General features: G+C 40.9%; 1 protein-coding gene across 1 annotated transcript in view; it reads right to left on the bottom strand.

Moving 5' to 3' along the window:
• The window catches only part of LCOR (ligand dependent nuclear receptor corepressor), a 64,389-nt gene extending 46,954 nt beyond the window's left edge, over nt 1-17,435 (bottom strand). The window contains exon 1 of the mRNA XM_077349460.1: nt 17,176-17,435. Within this exon, the coding sequence (XP_077205575.1) occupies nt 17,176-17,272 (97 nt within the window). The 5' untranslated portion in view covers nt 17,273-17,435. The remainder of the gene's footprint in view (nt 1-17,175) is intronic.
• Between the last annotated feature and the right edge of the window lie 1,285 nt (nt 17,436-18,720).

Raw genomic sequence — 18,720 nt, forward strand, 5'->3', positions numbered from 1 at the left:
TTTATGGTATTTGTTATCGCCCATTCTATTTAGACTCAGGACAGGGTAAATCATAACAAAATGTACAGCGGAATAAACATGTATAAATAAACATGTATAAATATACAACAAAAATTAAGAATCTATAACAATTATGTTGTTCATTGCCTGTTCTGGAATTACAATGGTTCAGGAAGGTGAGAAGGGGCAGAGAAGTTTTGTCAGCCTCAGCTGGTATTAAGTCGCACTTTGATAGGGAGGCCAGTTCTATTTGGTGGTGTTTTCTGGCCTCAACCCTAGGCCTGATGGAACAGCTTTGTTTTACAACAGATAACAAGTGCTTTCACCTTCATATGAACTGGTGATTATTCTATCCTATTATGACTTAGCCTCATGTACTGCAAGGTGTCAATGCTTTTCTGTTACTTTCTCAGAGCAAAGATTTAATTTTATTCAATCAATTCCATTACTAAATTTCCTATATTATAAGTGGTTTAGCAATAACCAGAAAACTTCTAAAACAAAATCAGGAAAATCCTTTAAGTCAACATTAAAAACCCAAGAAAACAGTGACATGCAGGCTCTCACAGGTATGTGGAACACATACCTGTTTTGGAGCTTTTTAATCCATCCCCCTCCCTCTCGCTCTCTCACATATACACAAAACCCTTCCCTTCTCCCTTCCCCCTCCCCTCCCTCTCTCCTTCCCCAACCTACTCCCTGGTCCCTCCCTGCCCAGATTTACATACAAACATACAAACATGCAGATAAAGAATCCTTCCCCTCCCTCCTTACCTCTTCTCCCAGGAGGGCCTCGGCCTCCTCCAGCCTGGAGGGCAGCACCTAGGCCTGCGCTGGCATCATGGCCTCTGCCCCAGCCCCCAGAGGCATCCCTACTACCCAGACCCCTGCTCCCTCCCACCCACACCCCTCCACACCGTCATGGTAGTGCTGGGCTGCCCAGCTGCCACGCTGCCCTGTAACTGCCCAGGCCTCCTCAGGCAGCGTGGCAGTGGCCTAGCCTCCTCCTGCCTATGCTGTCCCAGTCAGCCTCCTGCTGCAACACCCCACAATTGCCCCAGCCTCTTCTGGCGCACTCCCTAAGGCGGGGCTATGGACATCACGTCTGTACCCATTTCCATCGCAGGGACCATGTCAGAAGATGTGCCCCACAATAAAAATGACAGAATCACAGAATCATAGAGTTGGAAAGGGCCATATAGGCCATCAAGTCCAACCCCCTGCTCAACGCAGGATCAGCCCAAAGCATCCAAGAAAAGTGTCTATCCAACCTTTGCTTGAAGATTGCCAGTGAGGGGGAGCTCACCACCTCCTTAGGCAGCCTATTCCACTGCTGAACTACTCTGACTGTGAAATTTATCTTCCTGATATCTAGCCTATATCATTGTACTTGTAGTTTAAACCAGTGGTCTCCAACCATTTTATCACCAGGAACTGGTCAACACTTGACAGTTTTGCTGAGGCCCGTGGGGGGGTAGTCTTTTGCCGAAGGATGTCGCCGCGGCTGCTTGAACCCCTGCTTCACTTGCTTTCCCGCCAGCACCCCTGACTTCCTGCCACCCACTGGGGGTGCTGCCAGCAACAGCTGTACTGTGCCATGCCGAGGGGGAGCCCCAGCCATGGCGGCTGCTAGAGAGCACCAAAGGTGAGCCGGCGGCAGAGTGGCAGGGTAGCCCCCGAGGAGGAGGACGAGGAGGAGCTGCGGCCCAGTACCGACTGATCCACAGACCGGTCCCTGTCCCCGGACCGGGGGTTGGGGACCACTGGTTTAAACTCATTACTGCGCATCCTTTCCTCCGCAGCCAACAGAAACAGCATCTTGCCCTCCTCCCAATGACAACCTTTCAAATACTTAAAGAGAGCTATCACGTCCCCTCTCAACCTCTTTTTCTCCAGGCTGAGAAAAGATAGCCAAAGGAACCAAGCTCTGTCCAGTATATCTGTGTTTTCAACTAAAGTCAAGCTCCTAGAATTCTTTTAACAAAAAGTTCTACCCAACAAGCAGGAGTTTTCTATTCCTTCCTCACATAACAACAAAATCAGCTCTATGGGGTTTACAAGAATGGTATACATTTTACCAGTTTAATACTCTTCAGAAAGCGCACACAAAGAATTTTAAAAATTATTCTTCTGAGGGCCAAATAGCATAATTTAGGACTTCAGCTTTAAAATTATTCCAAAAGCACTTGGATCCCTTTATGTTCCACTGTACTGAGCCAAGCTGAAGCCAGGTTTTACAAAGCATAATGCATAGGAGAGTTTCCCTTTAACAGCACAATGAAGCCTAATGTCCCCTATCTACATAGGTTTAAAGTAAGCCCTTTTTAGCAATTAGTATATTCTTTGTATTTGGAGAATATATGCTCTTCTTCACGTTTGTATTTAAAATGTCAGCCCTTCCTAGACAGTCAGAGTAACACTGGGGAGTGAAAACAACTGCCTGGAGTACCAGTGGTCTTCATAAAACTGTTGGGCTGCTGAATATTCACTTCCCAGAGATAACTAGTAACACCAAGACAATTTGTTCCCTACATACTTCAACAAACAGAGAAGAAGTGGTCAATTGAACTGATGAAAGAACAACTGAGTGCTGTCTTATCTCAGTTGGCAATTTATCATTCAGATCTTTCTCATAGAATCATAGAATCATAGAGTTGGAAGGGGCCATACAGGCCATCTAGTCCAACCCCCTGCTCAACGCAGGATTAGCCCTAAGCATCCTAAAGCATCCAAGAAAAGTGTGTATCCAACCTTTGCTTGAAGACTGCGAGTGAGGGGGAGCTCACCACCTCCTTAGGCAGCCTATTCCACTGCTGAACTACTCTGACTGTGAAAATTTTTTTCCTGATATCTAGCCTATATCGTTGTACTTGAAGTTTAAACCCATTACTGCGTGTCCTCTCCTCTGCAGCCAACAGAAACAGCATCCTGCCCTCCTCCAAGTGATAACCTTTCAAATACTTAAAGAGGGCTATCATGTCCCCTCTCAACCTCCTTTTCTCCAGGCTGAACATTCCCAAGTCCCTCAACCTATCTTCATAGGGCTTGGTCCCTTGGCCGCAGATCATCCTTGTTGCTCTCCTCTGTACCCTTTCAATTTTATCTACGTCCTTCTTGAAGTGAGGCCTCCAGAACTGCACACAGTACTCCAAGTGTGGTCTGACCAGTGCCGTATACAATGGGACTATGACATCTTGTGATTTTGATGTGATGCCTCTGTTGATACAGCCCAAAATGGCATTTGCCTTTTTTACCGCTGCATCACACTGCCTGCTCATGTTTAGTTTACAATCCACAAGTACCCCAAGGTCTCGTTCACACACAGTGTTACCTAGAAGCGTATCCCCCATCCAGTAGGCATGCTTTTCATTTTTCTGACCCAGATGCAGAACTTTACACTTATCTTTATTAAATTGCATCTTGTTCTCATTTGCCCATTTTTCCATTGTGTTCAGATCTCGTTGAACTCTGTCTCTATCTTCCGGAGTATTTGCCAGTCCTCCCAATTTGGTGTCATCTGCAAACTTGATGAGTAGTCCCTCCACCCCCTCATCTAGATCATTAATAAATATGTTAAAAAGTACCAGGCCAAGCACCGAGCCCTGAGGTACCCCGCTACTCACCTCTCTCCAGTCTGTTGAAACACCATTAACAACAACTCTTTGAGTGCGGTTCTCTAACCAATTCCCTATCCACCTAACTATCTGAAAATCCAGATTGCAGTCCTTCAATTTATCCATCAGAACATCATGGGGAACCTTGTCAAAAGCTTTACTAAAATCCAAGTAAATGACATCAACCGAATTTCCCCGATCCAGCAAACCTGTTACTTGGTCAAAAAAGGAAACCAGGTTGGTCTGGCAAGACCTGTTGGAGACAAATCCATGCTGACTTCCTTGGATCACCAAATTGTCCTCCAGATGTTTGCAGATCGCTCCCTTTAATATCTGCTCCATTATCTTCCCCACAACAGAGGTCATGTATAGTTCTCACTTTTCTTTCATTAGCTAACTGACATTTTTGGGGTCAGCATAACTACATACAATCCAAAAACAATAGATGGCAAATTTCACATAAAGAAGGATTTGCATATACATAAGGCATGTTAATCCAAAGAAACTGCCCTAACAACCTTTCACTTATGCTGACACATCCTTTTTTAAACTTAGGCTTCCTTTTCCTGGACTGCAGAGTACAGTAAGAACAGAGGTCTAATACAGGTTGTGGAGTATAATAAAATGTCTCAGCCATCTGGTGACTGCCACAACAAAATTAAGTTCAAACTATACCACTTGGCTATCCTATGGATTCTCATGCCAGTTGCATACCCTGTAATCTGGAAGCAAATCGAAATGAAATATCAAGCATCAGGTAAGACCGCAGGATGATCCAATCCAACCCACAATAAGAAAAGGCATTTGACAGAAATAGAGCCAGTTGGAGATACAGATTCTGATCTACAATGACCCCTACCAAGAGATTACACAGACATACTGAAAAAGACTATCCAAGTATTTCAATTCCCTTCTCTCAAAGAAATGCCTAGGGGTATGTAAGGAATTCTTTCTTCTTATCTCTCAAAGATCTCAGAAGAGCACATGGATATTATTATTTATTGTATGGCAGTTACACACAGGAGAGCTTGTTCCCTTCACTCTTTGGCGCCAGAATCCAAGAGCAGGGAGGAATAATGGGTTCAGAATTTTTTTTTTCAGAGCACGCATGCTATAACACTAGTCCCATCACCACTGTGAAGGGCAGCCTACCTACAGTTTAAAAATACTCAGTGAGAAGTCTTTCAAATCAAATTGCCTCCCTATTCTTATTTTAGTTGCAAAATTTGTATCTGCCTTTTGCCCTTAAAATGACCTCCCCTGTAGAATTTATATCTATGTTCTTACACATCAATTCTATCAGCTTGAGTAGCATTTAAGTACCAGAGCCATGGCACTCTGCTACCAACATTCCAAGGAAGCAAGAAGAAGCTATTACCAGTTTTCTATGCAAGGTAGGGGGGGGGTGTCTTTTCATCAAAAATAAAATCCACAATTTTGCTTACCCCTCGCCCCAGTAGCAGGTACTCCTTCTCTCTCCATGGGCCCATTTTGGTATCCTCCTCATTCACATGCAATATACACCCACTTTACTAGTAAGGGAAATTGTATAAGAGAAATGTTAATGGAAATATCAACCCAAAGGAGGTACATTTAGAAGCCTGTATAATTTAATGTTTATTTGAATAGAGACACTGAACAATTAGAAGGAAGGGGGTGCTAAAGGACAACAGTTGAGTCATGTGAAACTACTGCAAAAGAAAAAGGTGAATACCATACTGTGTTACCAAAATGCAAACTTGGAAAACATTTGAACCTTTCAGCCTACTATCACTCTACTATCACTTATTTTCACCAAATTCCCATGATCTGGATCTCAAGCACTCAGATTGCAAGAAATCTTTCTGAACTTTGCCTCAGGTCCTATGTTGCTTTATGTCTTTTCTTGGATTGATCCTATAAAACATCTATATCTGCTTCTTTAATTCACTTGTTCTTTTTGGCCCTGATGTTGAAAAACACAGTATAAAGCACAATTAAAGGGATATTATCTGCAGCAACTACAGGATTTCCTAGTTTATTATTCAACAGAAATTCAACTTCCAATTTACGCTACAATTAAAAAATACTAAATACCTAACACTTGTCCCCTCTTGTCATTAGCACTTGTGCATGACAGCTCAGAGGAACTCCCACAGATAACTGACAACGCTTGATGGAAGAGATACAAATATTAATTTGAATTGACTTTTGACACAACAATGAACTGTGCTTCACTCTTGCACAAATATGCCAAGAAATAGGGAAAATAAATGTTCCACACAACCCAAAACGCTCAAATGAGTATATAATTGTGAGCCATCATAGAGATGTAACGTGGAAATGTTTCTAGTACTTAATTTTTCCACAGTTAATTTGGCAAGCTTGGCAATTTCTAGGTTTTATTTACTTATTTTTACATTTTTATGCCACTGCTCCCAGACCTGCTAGCTTGTGGGGGCTCACAACAATTATAGATTAAAAGTCAATAAAAATGCAGTAAAATCTAAAAACCCCAAACTCTCCCCAATCTCTACCAGTCCTCACCATCTCTTTAACCACCCCGCCCCCAGCTGCCACATCTCTAGGGATGTGATTATTGTTTTCTTAGGAATTGTATTCTTAGGAATTGCTTAAGCAATTTGTGAACCAGAGACAGGCAGATAAAAGCCAAAAATACACATAATATTCCAAATCAATCAAGCACTAAATTCACACTATTGGTTGTACACTTTAAAAATCTACATTCTTATTTATATGTCTTCTTGCGCATGGTGGAAGGAACACTGTAATCTGATATAGAATTAACCCAAAATGCAATCAATATTATGGAGTGACAGTGAAACTAAAGTACCCCAATGACTTCCACTGATAACAGTGAAATTCAACTGAAACAGCCTTGTTGATACATTATACAGTTCTTTGGGAGTGCTAAAATGAGGTGCCCCATGCTAAACCCATTTCAATGGGCTTCGATTTGATAGCACTGTTAGCATGTTAATGGTTTATAGCGCTTTCTTTAAATGTAAATGGAAGTCCATATTCTATATATGCTGTTTAGCCCACTGTTTACCAGAAACATTCCTAGTTCTAATTTTTCCAAAGAATCCACAGCATTGGTGTCATAACTAAATGACAAATTCTGAGGCAGGACAGTCAGGAGCATTAAAAGTATAGATCAACCTGGTCTATAGCACTCAACCACCTTGGTTGACTTTTGACACAACAATGAACTGTGTACAGAATTTCCTAGTTTATCATCAACATAACCTTTCATGACAGGACTAACCTAAGACTAGTTTCCCCAAATGTATCATATTAAGATTCAATTGAGACAGAGTTAACCTTAAAAACCATACAATCAACCTGTACAATCACAACATTTATTGATGAACAAACTAACTTCCAGATATGGGAGGGTGGGGAGTCTTTTATGGTAGTGGTGAGCTATATTTTGGTGACAAGTAACACCAGCGTCTACTAATATAGACATACTGATGGTCTTCAGTCTGCTAATACAATGGGAAGACTCCTTTATACATCATCAATTTCAAATATTTATATATACACATATATAAAAAATAAAACATTGTTTTATTAGTGTATACTTTTTAAAATGTGTGAAGAAAAAAATGATGTGGAACTTGTAACCTTGCCATGAATGGTTATATAAGATGCACATCTCCCTCTTTCCCACCGACTCCAATTCTGCTTCCCCTGCCCTGCTCTGGTCCCCACTTCCATGCCACAACCTGAGCTGGTGCCACTAAAGCATTTTGGGTTTCAAAGCTGTGTTCTGAAGAATCAGCTGCAGAGTCAGTGTCATCCCTATTCACTGGGTGACCATCCTGACAACTGATATTTGGGGAGGGGCCCTAAAACCTATTGCCAATTCCCAAATCACAGCACCAAGTTTAGCAATGTTAAGGATTGCCTTTGCAATCTCAAAGAGCTTCTGATTTCTTACAAGACCACTTCTGTCTTCTGTGGAAATCTTGTTTGGAGAGGGGTCTCTCTGTCTTTGCACACACACCTAACAAGCTGGTTTTTCGTACAAACCTAGGGGTTCCTGTGGGTTTGTAAAGTATAAATTGTAGCTAGTGTCTGAACCCATTTTGTATATTTTTGAGGAACAGAAAACTGACATAATAGCTCTTGGCTATTAAAAAAGAATGAGACTTTAATGTGATGATTTCATATGAGGTTCAGATACCTAAAAGACACCACAAAACTGGTATTTTTTGTAATTTTCTGAAATTCCAAGCTTGATGAAAACAGAAGATCTGATGTTTTTACTGTAAATGAATATAAACACTTGGAGAAGACAAGGCCCAGGTTAAAGTCCCAGAAAAGTTTCACTTGGGGTGAGGTGGTAGTATTATAATCCCCTCTTTCTAAGATAAAACCATAACTGCAAGGAGAGGAATCACAGCTCAGTGAAAGAAGGCCTAATTTGTATGCAGAGAGCCCCAGTTAAAAGATTGGGAAATAGCAACACTGGGTCAAGGGGGAGAGATACAGTGGCCAAGACCTTCAAGAACTGCTGCCAGTTAGAAGAGACAGCACTGGGCACCAATGGTCTGATACAGAATGTCAGCTTTTTATGTTCTTTAGCAGCAACTGCACCTGGAAAAGCAACCAAATGGCAAAGTATAATGTAATCCCTCCTGGCTCCATTAGCCCACTCCAATTATCTCACTCCTCTGACTACCACTGCCTTATCATTACCACTGCCATTTCTAGTAAGAATAGTATAGCTCTATTGTGATTGCCTACATTCTTGTTCTTTCTTTCACTCCAAGCTGTGAGGAAATATTGGGAATGGAAGCAAGCACTTACACCCCTCCAAAGTCATTCACAGACTGATTTTTCATTTTAAAAAGCTGTAAAAATAGACTCGACCAATTACCAATCATTAAACTTTTACTAGGTGTCAAACAAACAAACAAACATTTGGAATCTGGTAGATTCATATATTATACAGGCCTCATTTAGAAATCTACCCAATTAAGATGCCCATCAATTCCATTTTCTTCAGAAAAGTGTATGGATTTATAGAAGTGTGTATATATATAATATATATATGTATGTGTATACATATACATGCACAAATACATACATGCACATACTTACACACTAGCAGGGAAATAATGATTTCAAGAGTTTACAGTTCCCTATTCAAGACGAAAATTTTACCACAGAACTAAACTCAAGACTATTTTGTAATCCCCCCCCCAAAAAAAATTGGAACCAGAATATTACCATGTGCATATACCGTTTTATGCAGGCTAGAACTACAACATGTATCTATTCATTTAAATATAAATTTACTTCACATAATAACCAGAACAAAACCATTTTAAATACTCTAGCAACAAAGCTTTTTCCCCTTAGTTTTACAGATACCTAAAGATACCTATAGTCAGATCATAAATACATTTGGAATATTTTACTTTAAAATATGGAGCATTCTCTACCCTCACTTGTTAATGAGAACAGACACTAGTCAGTGCTTCCAAGAAACTATCATATCTATATTAATTAGGAGCCTAGCTTCTGGCACCCATTTTGTATGAATTGGCCAAACTTTACAGAAGCTCTATAATTTTCCCCCACTACTGATGCTTTGCATTTTCTATATTGCCACAATAGCCAATCGTAGCCAGACAACCAATGTACAATAGTTAATGGCAACATGATAAAGGAAGGAAAATGTTTTACGTATACTAACATCCTAGTCTTGGGGGATCCAGTCAAGCTACGCAAAGAGGTGTGTTTGTCCCTTGCATACTCCCAAATGTGGAAGTAGGATCAGAAACTGGATCTGGAAGAAAGGGTAAACAGCATGTTAGTTAAATTCACAGATGGTACTTAATTGGGTAATGCTGCAAACATTAGCAGGAACAAAATACAAGTGAATTTAGGGACATATGAATGAAAATGCACAACATTTCAAGGAAGAATGTCACTGATATGCAAAGATACTCAAACAGCAAGAATATTTAAGAACACAGGTTAAATAGAATAAAAAAGTCTGCACAAAATCAAAGGTAGAAGTAACAAGTGAGGAAAGTGACAGTTAAAGACATACTTGTTTTACTATGACAGAGAAAAACTGTCATAGCAAATAAGCCACTAAACCAACCCTCATTCACTTTTGCGGATTTTCTTTCTTCACTCTGAAAACTGTCCAATTAATATCATAATAAAACCATACTCTAAATCAGGGGTAGTCAACCTGTGGTCCTCCAGATGCTGGCGTTTGCTGGCAGGGGCTCATGGGAATTGTAGTCCATGGACATCTGGAAGACCACAGGTTGACTACCCCTGCTCTAAATGATCAGGGAGATCAATTTTTAGCTTTTTAAAGGCTTTGTTTCAGTAGGAAACAAGTGCATGCACATACCCAACATTCTGACTGCAATGCCAAGGATACTCTCTAGGGAGTATTCCCACTGAGTAACATGAGTTATTTTCAAGTAAACCTGGTTTGGATTGCTCCCTTTGTCTCTTAACTTCCTCTTTTGAAGACAATAACTTTTTCAATTGTCCATGGGGTCATTGTCCATTGGCACTTAACAACAACAAGAACTTTTTCAATAGAAGATCTACTCAACAACTTAGGTTAATCAAAACTCACTTACATGGTGATTTAAGCCATAAAGTTCTGCTGTACTTAAATCTATGTGAGAGGTCTTTAGCATGTAAGAAACCAGGTATACAAGAGTTGAAAAGACAGTTTCAAAACGAAAAGAGAAAGACTTAGGAGTGTGAAGGAGATATGATGGCAGTGCCAAAAAGATATGCTACAGCAAGGAAGACTGAAAGCAAGAGATGCAAATTCCTTTTAAAAACATAAACAGAAAATGTATTAATACACAGTTACTTATTCCTTTGCACTTCAAATAACACTCAGTGCTAAAAGAACAAACCAATCATAGACAGTATCCTTGAGGAAAATAATGTTTATTATGACTGCATGAGTCATTCCAGTATTTTTTTAAAGCAGCATTCAACAGATTTGGAAACCGTCAAATCACATAAAAAAGTAATCAAGCTATCCCACCTGCCTAATGTTTTAATTGTTTTAACAATTACTGTTTTGGGGGAGTTGGCTTTAATGTTTTTTTAAATGTGCTTTTATTATGTATATTTTAATTTGTTAGGTACTTTGATGACCCTTGACGGCAGGAAGGTGAAATATAAATTTCATTTTTTTAAAATCACACAAATAGTATAGTGTGCCACAGAAATAACTCTAAGTGACTGTTACAGATAAGGAGGGTTTCAGGTGGCTTCCTCCGATCAGATAACAAAAAAGATGCTTTCCTTTTGATCTCTCCCTCTAACCCACAGAATTATCTTTTTTCTTCTCCCATAACACATAACCCTCCCAAGCCACCCCTGTCAGAATTCTGAAGGGAACTATTTTTTAAAAGTGTCTGTTTAAGCAACTGGAATGAAAAGAATTGAGCAAGTGTACATGTAAATTACGTATATTCTAGTCTGGAATTTAGTCTAGAAGCAGAGATTCTCCATATTATTGCTGGCCACTGCAATATGTACTGTTGGCAGAAACTCATGGTCAAAATATAGTTGTTTTTCTTAGCCAAGAAAGTTTGGAAGATACATGTCAACTGCCACTGGCAATTTCTGAGTTTTAAATCTCTGTCAAATACTGGCAATGTACATGAACACTGCTACACATGTAATTTGGACCAAGCTCAAAGCTAAAAACATACATTTCATGCTAGTTTAACATAATAAAAATTAGCAGGTCTTTGGAGAGGAAAAATGAGTTCTGCCTGATTTTAATGTTTTTGAGGAAGTATGCTGCACAGGATTCAGAAGTGAACTAAGAGTTTCATACATTAGCCACAATAGATCCAACTCAATTAGGAGAGGAAATTACTATATATACATAAGTGCCTTATCCAAAGACATAATATCAGGTCTGAGGGTAGCTTTCTGAGACAAATTTTATATGTCACATATGAAAGTCACATATGCATGAATAGAAACAATTTATTTTACAGTACATGTAACCTTGGGGCCCAATTGTTTCCCAATCACTACATAGTTATTTTAAGAGGAAAGGATTACTTACACCCACCTTTCTTCAAGGATGTTTTATTTTTTGCTTGTACACCTGACACTGTCTCTCTGTTCTATATAGTTAAAGAATGTGAACAGAACACTCAAATGCTCTGAGATTTTCTGGAATATTTGTTTTTCTGAGAAGGCTTGGGATATCTGCATATTTGGTGTGGAGCAGTCAAAAGGGAATAAAAGCACTTCAAAGGGAGTGGGGTTGCTTTACATTTGGAAAAGGGCACTGGTCAAAATGTAAGAAGTTACTAAGTGTGTACACCAACAGTAATTATATATTAACTCTTTAACTTCTGCATAATGCCTCACGCTAAAAATAATAAAACAATATGCAACAAGACTGGGCAAACTATAGTAGCACACCCAGATGTAGATTATGCAAAATATAGTATTCTACATTAGTATCCTTTAACTCATGAGTCAAGAGCCTCAATGTGGGTCACAAGTAGGGATCAACATTTTGGCTAGAATAAGCCTGAAAATACTTGAATCAATGTTGATTCAAATACTTTTCAGGCTTATTCGAGCTGAATCAACATCCCATCAGTTTAAACCAGCCAAATCCGAAAAGTCCAAATAGATTTGGGCTTGATTTAGCTCATTTGAAATTTGGCTGACCCACACAATCCTGATGATCAGTTGTTTGGCAGGGGCCTTTAAATGTCTCCCCCACAGGCCCCTTTGAGGCTGTGGACAACCTGTGCTCTGCAGCTTCAGAAGAGTCTGCGGAGGAGACATTTAAAGGGGCAGCAAAAGTGACTGCTGGATTGGCTCCAAACCATTCCAGTGCTCCTTTTCACTCCCCTACCTTTGGAAGGGAAGAAGTGAAATGACAGTCCTAAATAGTTGTTGGCCATTTAAACTAAATTGCCGCCCATCAGCTGTTCAGTTTAAATGGACATCAGTCATTTAATGTAGGGATCCCCAACTTGTGGGCCGCAGACCACATGTGGTCCGTTGACTAACTGGAGGTGGGCTACGAAGGACGGCTTCTCCCCCCCCCCCCGGCCCTTTACTTCATCCACGATTTGGCAGGTGCACATGAGACTATCTCGTTGCAGAGAAACAAGCTCAGGGTTCCCATTGATTTGTCATTGTCATGAGTTAAAATGTCCATGAAAATAAAATGTTCCTTATGTTCATTGTTGTGGAGTGTCTGTATCTTAGTTTGAAGGGATGTTTAAACATTACCATAGCGACCAGAGTCAGAGAGCGTTAGTGCAGTAAAATTGTCAAGCGTTGAGTGATCCCCGGTGATAAAAAGGTTGGGGACCACTGATTTAAAGAATCCCTTTTGCTTCCCCTCCTTCTATGAGGACAGAAGCAAAAGGAACTGCTAGAATGGCTTGGAGCCATTCCAGCTCACAGCAGGCATGCACTTCCTGTGGGCTGTGCAGGGGGGTCCAGTTTGAAATCACCCCCCTGCACAGCCCAAACCAATCCAGGGAGTTATAGAAACTTTGGTACAACATCTTCTGGTCTCATGACTGTGAGGTCACTGACTTTCTACCACATATTTGCAGCTCAATGAGCCCCATGCTTCTGCCTGCATTTAAATGTGGGTCCCAGGTCTAGGAAGGTTGAAGACCACTAGGTCACGTAATCAAACCTACATACTGTATTTTAGTTTGCAAGAGTGTTTTATGGCTTAAGCCTCAGTCCAGCAACATTCTACATGTGCATACTATACCCTAAAATTGCACTGACATAGATTAGTATTAGGTTAGCATAAAAGATTCCATGCACATAATATACTACTACCAAGATCAACAATAATGCAGCATTATGCTCCATAAAAATAAAGTCTGTGGAATGTCTTGCCTCTTTTAGGAAATATACCTATTCTATATGTCAGATATTATTTAATACTTCTTTCACATATTCCAAATCTAGATTTACATAAAATGCATAGTAACTCCTAAAATGCCAAATATCTTTAACATTAAAAATATAAATCAAAAGTGTTTTGACCTGTTATATTATTGTGCCACTGGAGACAGGGCAGGATAGAAATTTAATCTAATAAATAAATATTTTTTCTTCCAACAATCACATCACTTCCTGCAGCTTCAAGCCAATCTAGTTACTTCAGCATGTAACTCTACTGAAGCTTATTACTACAATATATGGAACAGTTAACTATCTTTGAACAGTAACAAACTGACAAGGTAGTTGTTGTTTCAAACTTAATTCCTGATATCTAGCCAAATTTTTTTAAGAAGCTAAACGCACTATTTAGAGATTGTACAACAAACAGTTCTCTTAACCAAACTATTTTTGCCAACAGACTAATGCATTTCCAATCCAATCAGCTGCATTTTGTTTCTTCAAATAAAATTATGTTTGATCACATTAAACAACTTTTTTCTACCAGGATACAAAGCATTTAAGTATCTTCAAAACATCTGGCTAAGCCTCTCTTCCACCTATCCTCCTCAAACATTTACTACAGAATGTCCTTTAAAGCATTTTATAAGATTAAAAAGTATTTAGAAGACAAAATTAGATCACGCCCTCTGTTTAACTAGCTTTATTCCAGACCAATCCATAGAGCTGATAAAACTACCAATCTCCTTCAAATATTTCCCCCATTAATACCTATCCAGAATATTAGGTATTGCACAGCCCAACAGCCCACCTAACTCAGCATTATTAGCATGTTTGAACACTGGGCTTCAGGGTCCCAGGCAGAAAGTAAAGTGCCAGCCCTAGTAAAAATCAAACCTGAGTCCCCGACTATTCAGATAACTTATATTCTTTCCTATGCAAATGCAATTTAAATTGATCCACACACACACTTCTGCAGAGAAAGAAAAAGCACTAGGAAATAATAACTAGCACTTATTGCACCATGGCTATTTATGGGTGTTATGTACGAAGCAAGTACTATATCCAAGACCTCATAAAACTGATCAATTTGAAGTTCAAACTGTTAAGTACAATGCCATCAAGATAAAATGCCACCAACACAATTACACTTTGGACTTTCTAAAATGTTTTTGTACTTTACCTCCAAAAATAATCTGGATAACTAGGTGATTAACCTTCACAGCTTAGTTACTTCTGTCATATCTTTTGTTTACACAAAAGGGGGAAAGTAGAAACTGAGGTCCAAATAGAAACTGAGGTTACAGGAAGAGCAGGATAGAAACTAAAAATAAGCAGAGCATGGCCTCTACATACAGTGCTCATCTCCCCCCCCCTACCAAAAATGATCTAGCATGTTTAATCTGAATTTGCATATATCTCCCAGTGTTTCTATCCAAGCAGCAGAATAAAACAAATTGTCAGCAACTTTCCCAACAAATCAGAGAATTTCAAACAAAATAGAAATGCCCACTGAAAATCACTGGGAAGACAATTAAACAATAGTGGGTGTGATGACCTGAAATACTGTAAGTAGGTGTATGCAGAGATTGCTGGCATTCTGTTCTGGAAAAATGAAATGTCTGTAGGAGAACATCATAGCTGAAGAAAGAATAACTATTAAATGAAAGAGTGAAGTCATATACTATCCCAACAGGCAGAGAAAACAGAAAGATCTTACAGAAGCAAGTATAAAATACAGTGATGATCCCGAAAAAACTTTAAATCGCACACTTTTCAAGAAAAATTCTAATGTTTATCAACTACAGCTTTTCTAGTACATTAGACAGAAATCTATTTTTCATCATTACTTCTTGATGCCTCTTTTGTGACAAGACAACTCTAAACCACCATCTTAACAAATACATCAGTAAAACATGTTGGTAGTTCATAATACTTTCTCAAATGCTGTACTATTTTAATTTTAATACAGCTATAAGATGAAAAGGTAATGAATATTGTTCCATAGACCAGTGTAAAAAAAAGCAGGCACTCTATACAATACAATATTTCATATGTGGTTAAACATCAGTTGTAGGGAAATATCAAATTTTGAGAGTGAAAATACCACAAATCTGTCTAATTATATTGAGTAAATACAAAAAGGGGTTACTGATTAAGCAAGAATTAGAAATTAAATTACAAAGATTAAGAAGCAAAAGTACAGAAATTGAGAGTTAGCTACAAAATCATTATCAGGCACAACCACCTTCTCTTGCTCCCTAGGTAAAAAGAGCTCATTCTACGGTTCTCTATGCCTATCACTCTTGACCTTGTATTTTCTGCTCCTTGAACAAGAATAGTGTTCTCATTTTTATTTAGTAGTACAAAATGTTAAAGTGCAGAACTGCACAATTTGCACTACTAAAGCTTTAATTCTATGTACAATCAGAAGAAACCCACATTAACTACAGTATACCAGCATATAGCAGACAGTAATAGACTAGGATCCAGGTTCAAACCCCCACTGTCCTATGAAAGTTTGTTGGCTGACCATAGGCTAATCATATGCTTATAGCCTAACCTATTTCACTGAGTTGCTGGGAGGATAAAATGGAGAGGACCTATTCTGCAGGGGAAGGGACGGAAAGTGCGTAAATAAAATAAATAAATTGAGACTTACTTCTCAATAGCAGCACGTTCTAAATTGATCACATAACAGAGAAATAGATGTTACCCTCTTCATAAAGACATCCACCCCAACGTTACATACTCAAGTCTCACCCATTTGGCTTTTTAAAAAAATACAAAAGGTGACTGATATCACTAGCATTTCAGTACAAGATTTTCTATAGATGAAAATGACAACCTGCAAATTTTCACAACCCAAAGGGCCTAGGAAATACTTTCAGCACTACAACATGAATACGGCAATGTAGGTAAATTTTAGGATGTACTTTGACCCAAATCTCCCAAGAGTAAAGCAGTAAGCATCGTCTTCCAGATGCGCCCAATGACCAGAGACGAGGCACAGCAAAGCTGGACCCCTACCTAAGGAGCAACAACGTGGGGGAAAGGGGAACCAAGGCCAAATGGATAAAAGAAAGAGTGGCGGCGATCTGCATGTGCAAATGTGGGATGGAGAGAGGGGCGTGGTCAGCTCGGAACAATCACACTCTACGCTCATTTCATCAAGGGTAACTTTATAAAACCGGATCATCTCCTCTCCCCGGGCGTGTACACGGCGGATGCTACCTAAACACTTCCTTCCGCAACCCACTCCGGCGGACACAGCCCGCCTCGCTCCCTTCCCCCAAACAAAGAGCCCTCCCTCCCGAGAGGGGAGAAGGAGACAGAAGGAGACCAGGCCAAAGTGGGCGGGGCGGAGCCTAGGCCGCGGCGGTTCCGTGCGGACCAAGGGGAAGGGGAAGGGGAAGGGGAAGGGGGAGGGCGGGGCGCGCGCGCGGACAGCGGCTAATCCACGCGGGAGGGCGAGGGCGCGCGCGCGGCCGGCACGCGAGCGGCCAAGGCGATGGGGGAAGGGTGGGAGCGCCCCCCTCGCTGTGAGTGGGTGAGGGAAAGGGGAGGGGGGGCGTCACACCGCGGTTAACTTCCCCTCCCCCCACACAGGCGACCTCCGATCCCCTCCCCGCCACTGCTCCCTCACCCACACAGCGCAGCAGCCGGTGTCGCCACGAGTCGAGCTGGTGGCGGAAGCCGCGCCTCTCGATGGAGCACTCCTGCCGCCCGCACGGACTCGCCATCTTCTGGGGGAGGGGCCCCGAGCCGCCGCCGCCGCCGACACGCCCGCCGTTGCGTCACACCGACGTCATCGCGCACCGCGAAGTGGGAGTCGCGCGGCCCCACGCCGCTAACGCCCGGAGGGGCTGTTGCTGTGGTAACCACAGGCCGGGTTAAAGACCAGGCTTGAGGGGGAGACGCCGGCCGGGCGCTGAGCTCCGCGGCTGGCTCTCGTTCTGCGACGATCAGAACTGGCCGCCCGAGCTGACTATACTCCCTATACGCCCCTGGATCACGGACCGCGCAGCGCCGCATCCGCCGAAAGACGACGAAAGTTGGGTCTGCGGTCCTAAATCGAATAGACCCCAATCTGAATTTAAGCCATCCCGCAGCCAAATTCGGTAGGAGGCTGTTCTGAGCCAATGCCATGCCGTAGCAACATTTTTTCACAGTGCTCTTAAGGGAGGGGGGTGCCTGACCCACACGAAATTATGCTGATTTTACCTCCTGGGGTGTGAAGAAAACTACTGGATCGCGGAGGGAAGCTCTGGGCCCTCCTGAGTCATGTCCAAGGGCGGCGGATGGGTGAGACCCGACCATTACTCTCCATCCCTCTCCTCTCAAGCATGGAAAAGATCTTACAGCATTTTTTTCTTGGAAATGAACAATTGGCGGTGTATAGTTATTTCTAATCTACCATTCGAACTTGCCTTACATTCTACTATTCATTATGTTACATTACAGAGCACTATTCCAATCTATTATCCCAAATAAGTAATACCATACAATAAAGAGGGTGTATGGCCCTTCTGGGGGATTGGTGAGAATACAGATATAAAGGCTGGATGAAGTTAGCATCTCTAGGAAGGTAAAGAATCAACATTACTGTTAAGTCATGGGGATGCTATTGTTCTGAGTGCTGTAATCACTTGCAAGTTTCCCTTTTAGCAGTTCCCCTTTTAGTCTGTTCCTGAAGTTTTTTTGCAATAAATATGTTACTCTGAAGTCACCCACTGAATGTCCTGGAAGGCTGAAGTGTTCTACGGGTTTCTTAGTCTTGTGATGTTTGATGTCAGATTTCTGTCCATTTACCCTTTGGCGTAGGCTGAACCAAAGGTCATTGTTGGCATTTAACGGCATACACAATGTTAGAAGATGAGCATATGAATAAGCCTGAGATAGTAGTTGATGTTGTTCGATCCAGTAATTGTTTTGCCTAGGTGTATGTGGCAGCAAAGCTGGCATCTGGCATTACTGCAAGCTCTGGTATCATTGGCCATGTTCAAATTAGCTATTGTACTATTATTGGTGAGTTCTTAATAATTCACCAACTATCTGCATTTGTGAAAAAGTACTGTCATTATCCAATAGAGATTGTAAATCTCTGATGATGTGTTGAACTGTTTTCAGTTGACAGTTGTATGTGATCACTAGTGGTGTCCTGTTATTATCTTTTGACCCTCACTTGCAA

Source organism: Paroedura picta, chromosome 8, assembly GCF_049243985.1.
Source record: "Paroedura picta isolate Pp20150507F chromosome 8, Ppicta_v3.0, whole genome shotgun sequence".
In the NCBI taxonomy this organism is placed as follows: domain Eukaryota; kingdom Metazoa; phylum Chordata; class Lepidosauria; order Squamata; family Gekkonidae; genus Paroedura; species Paroedura picta.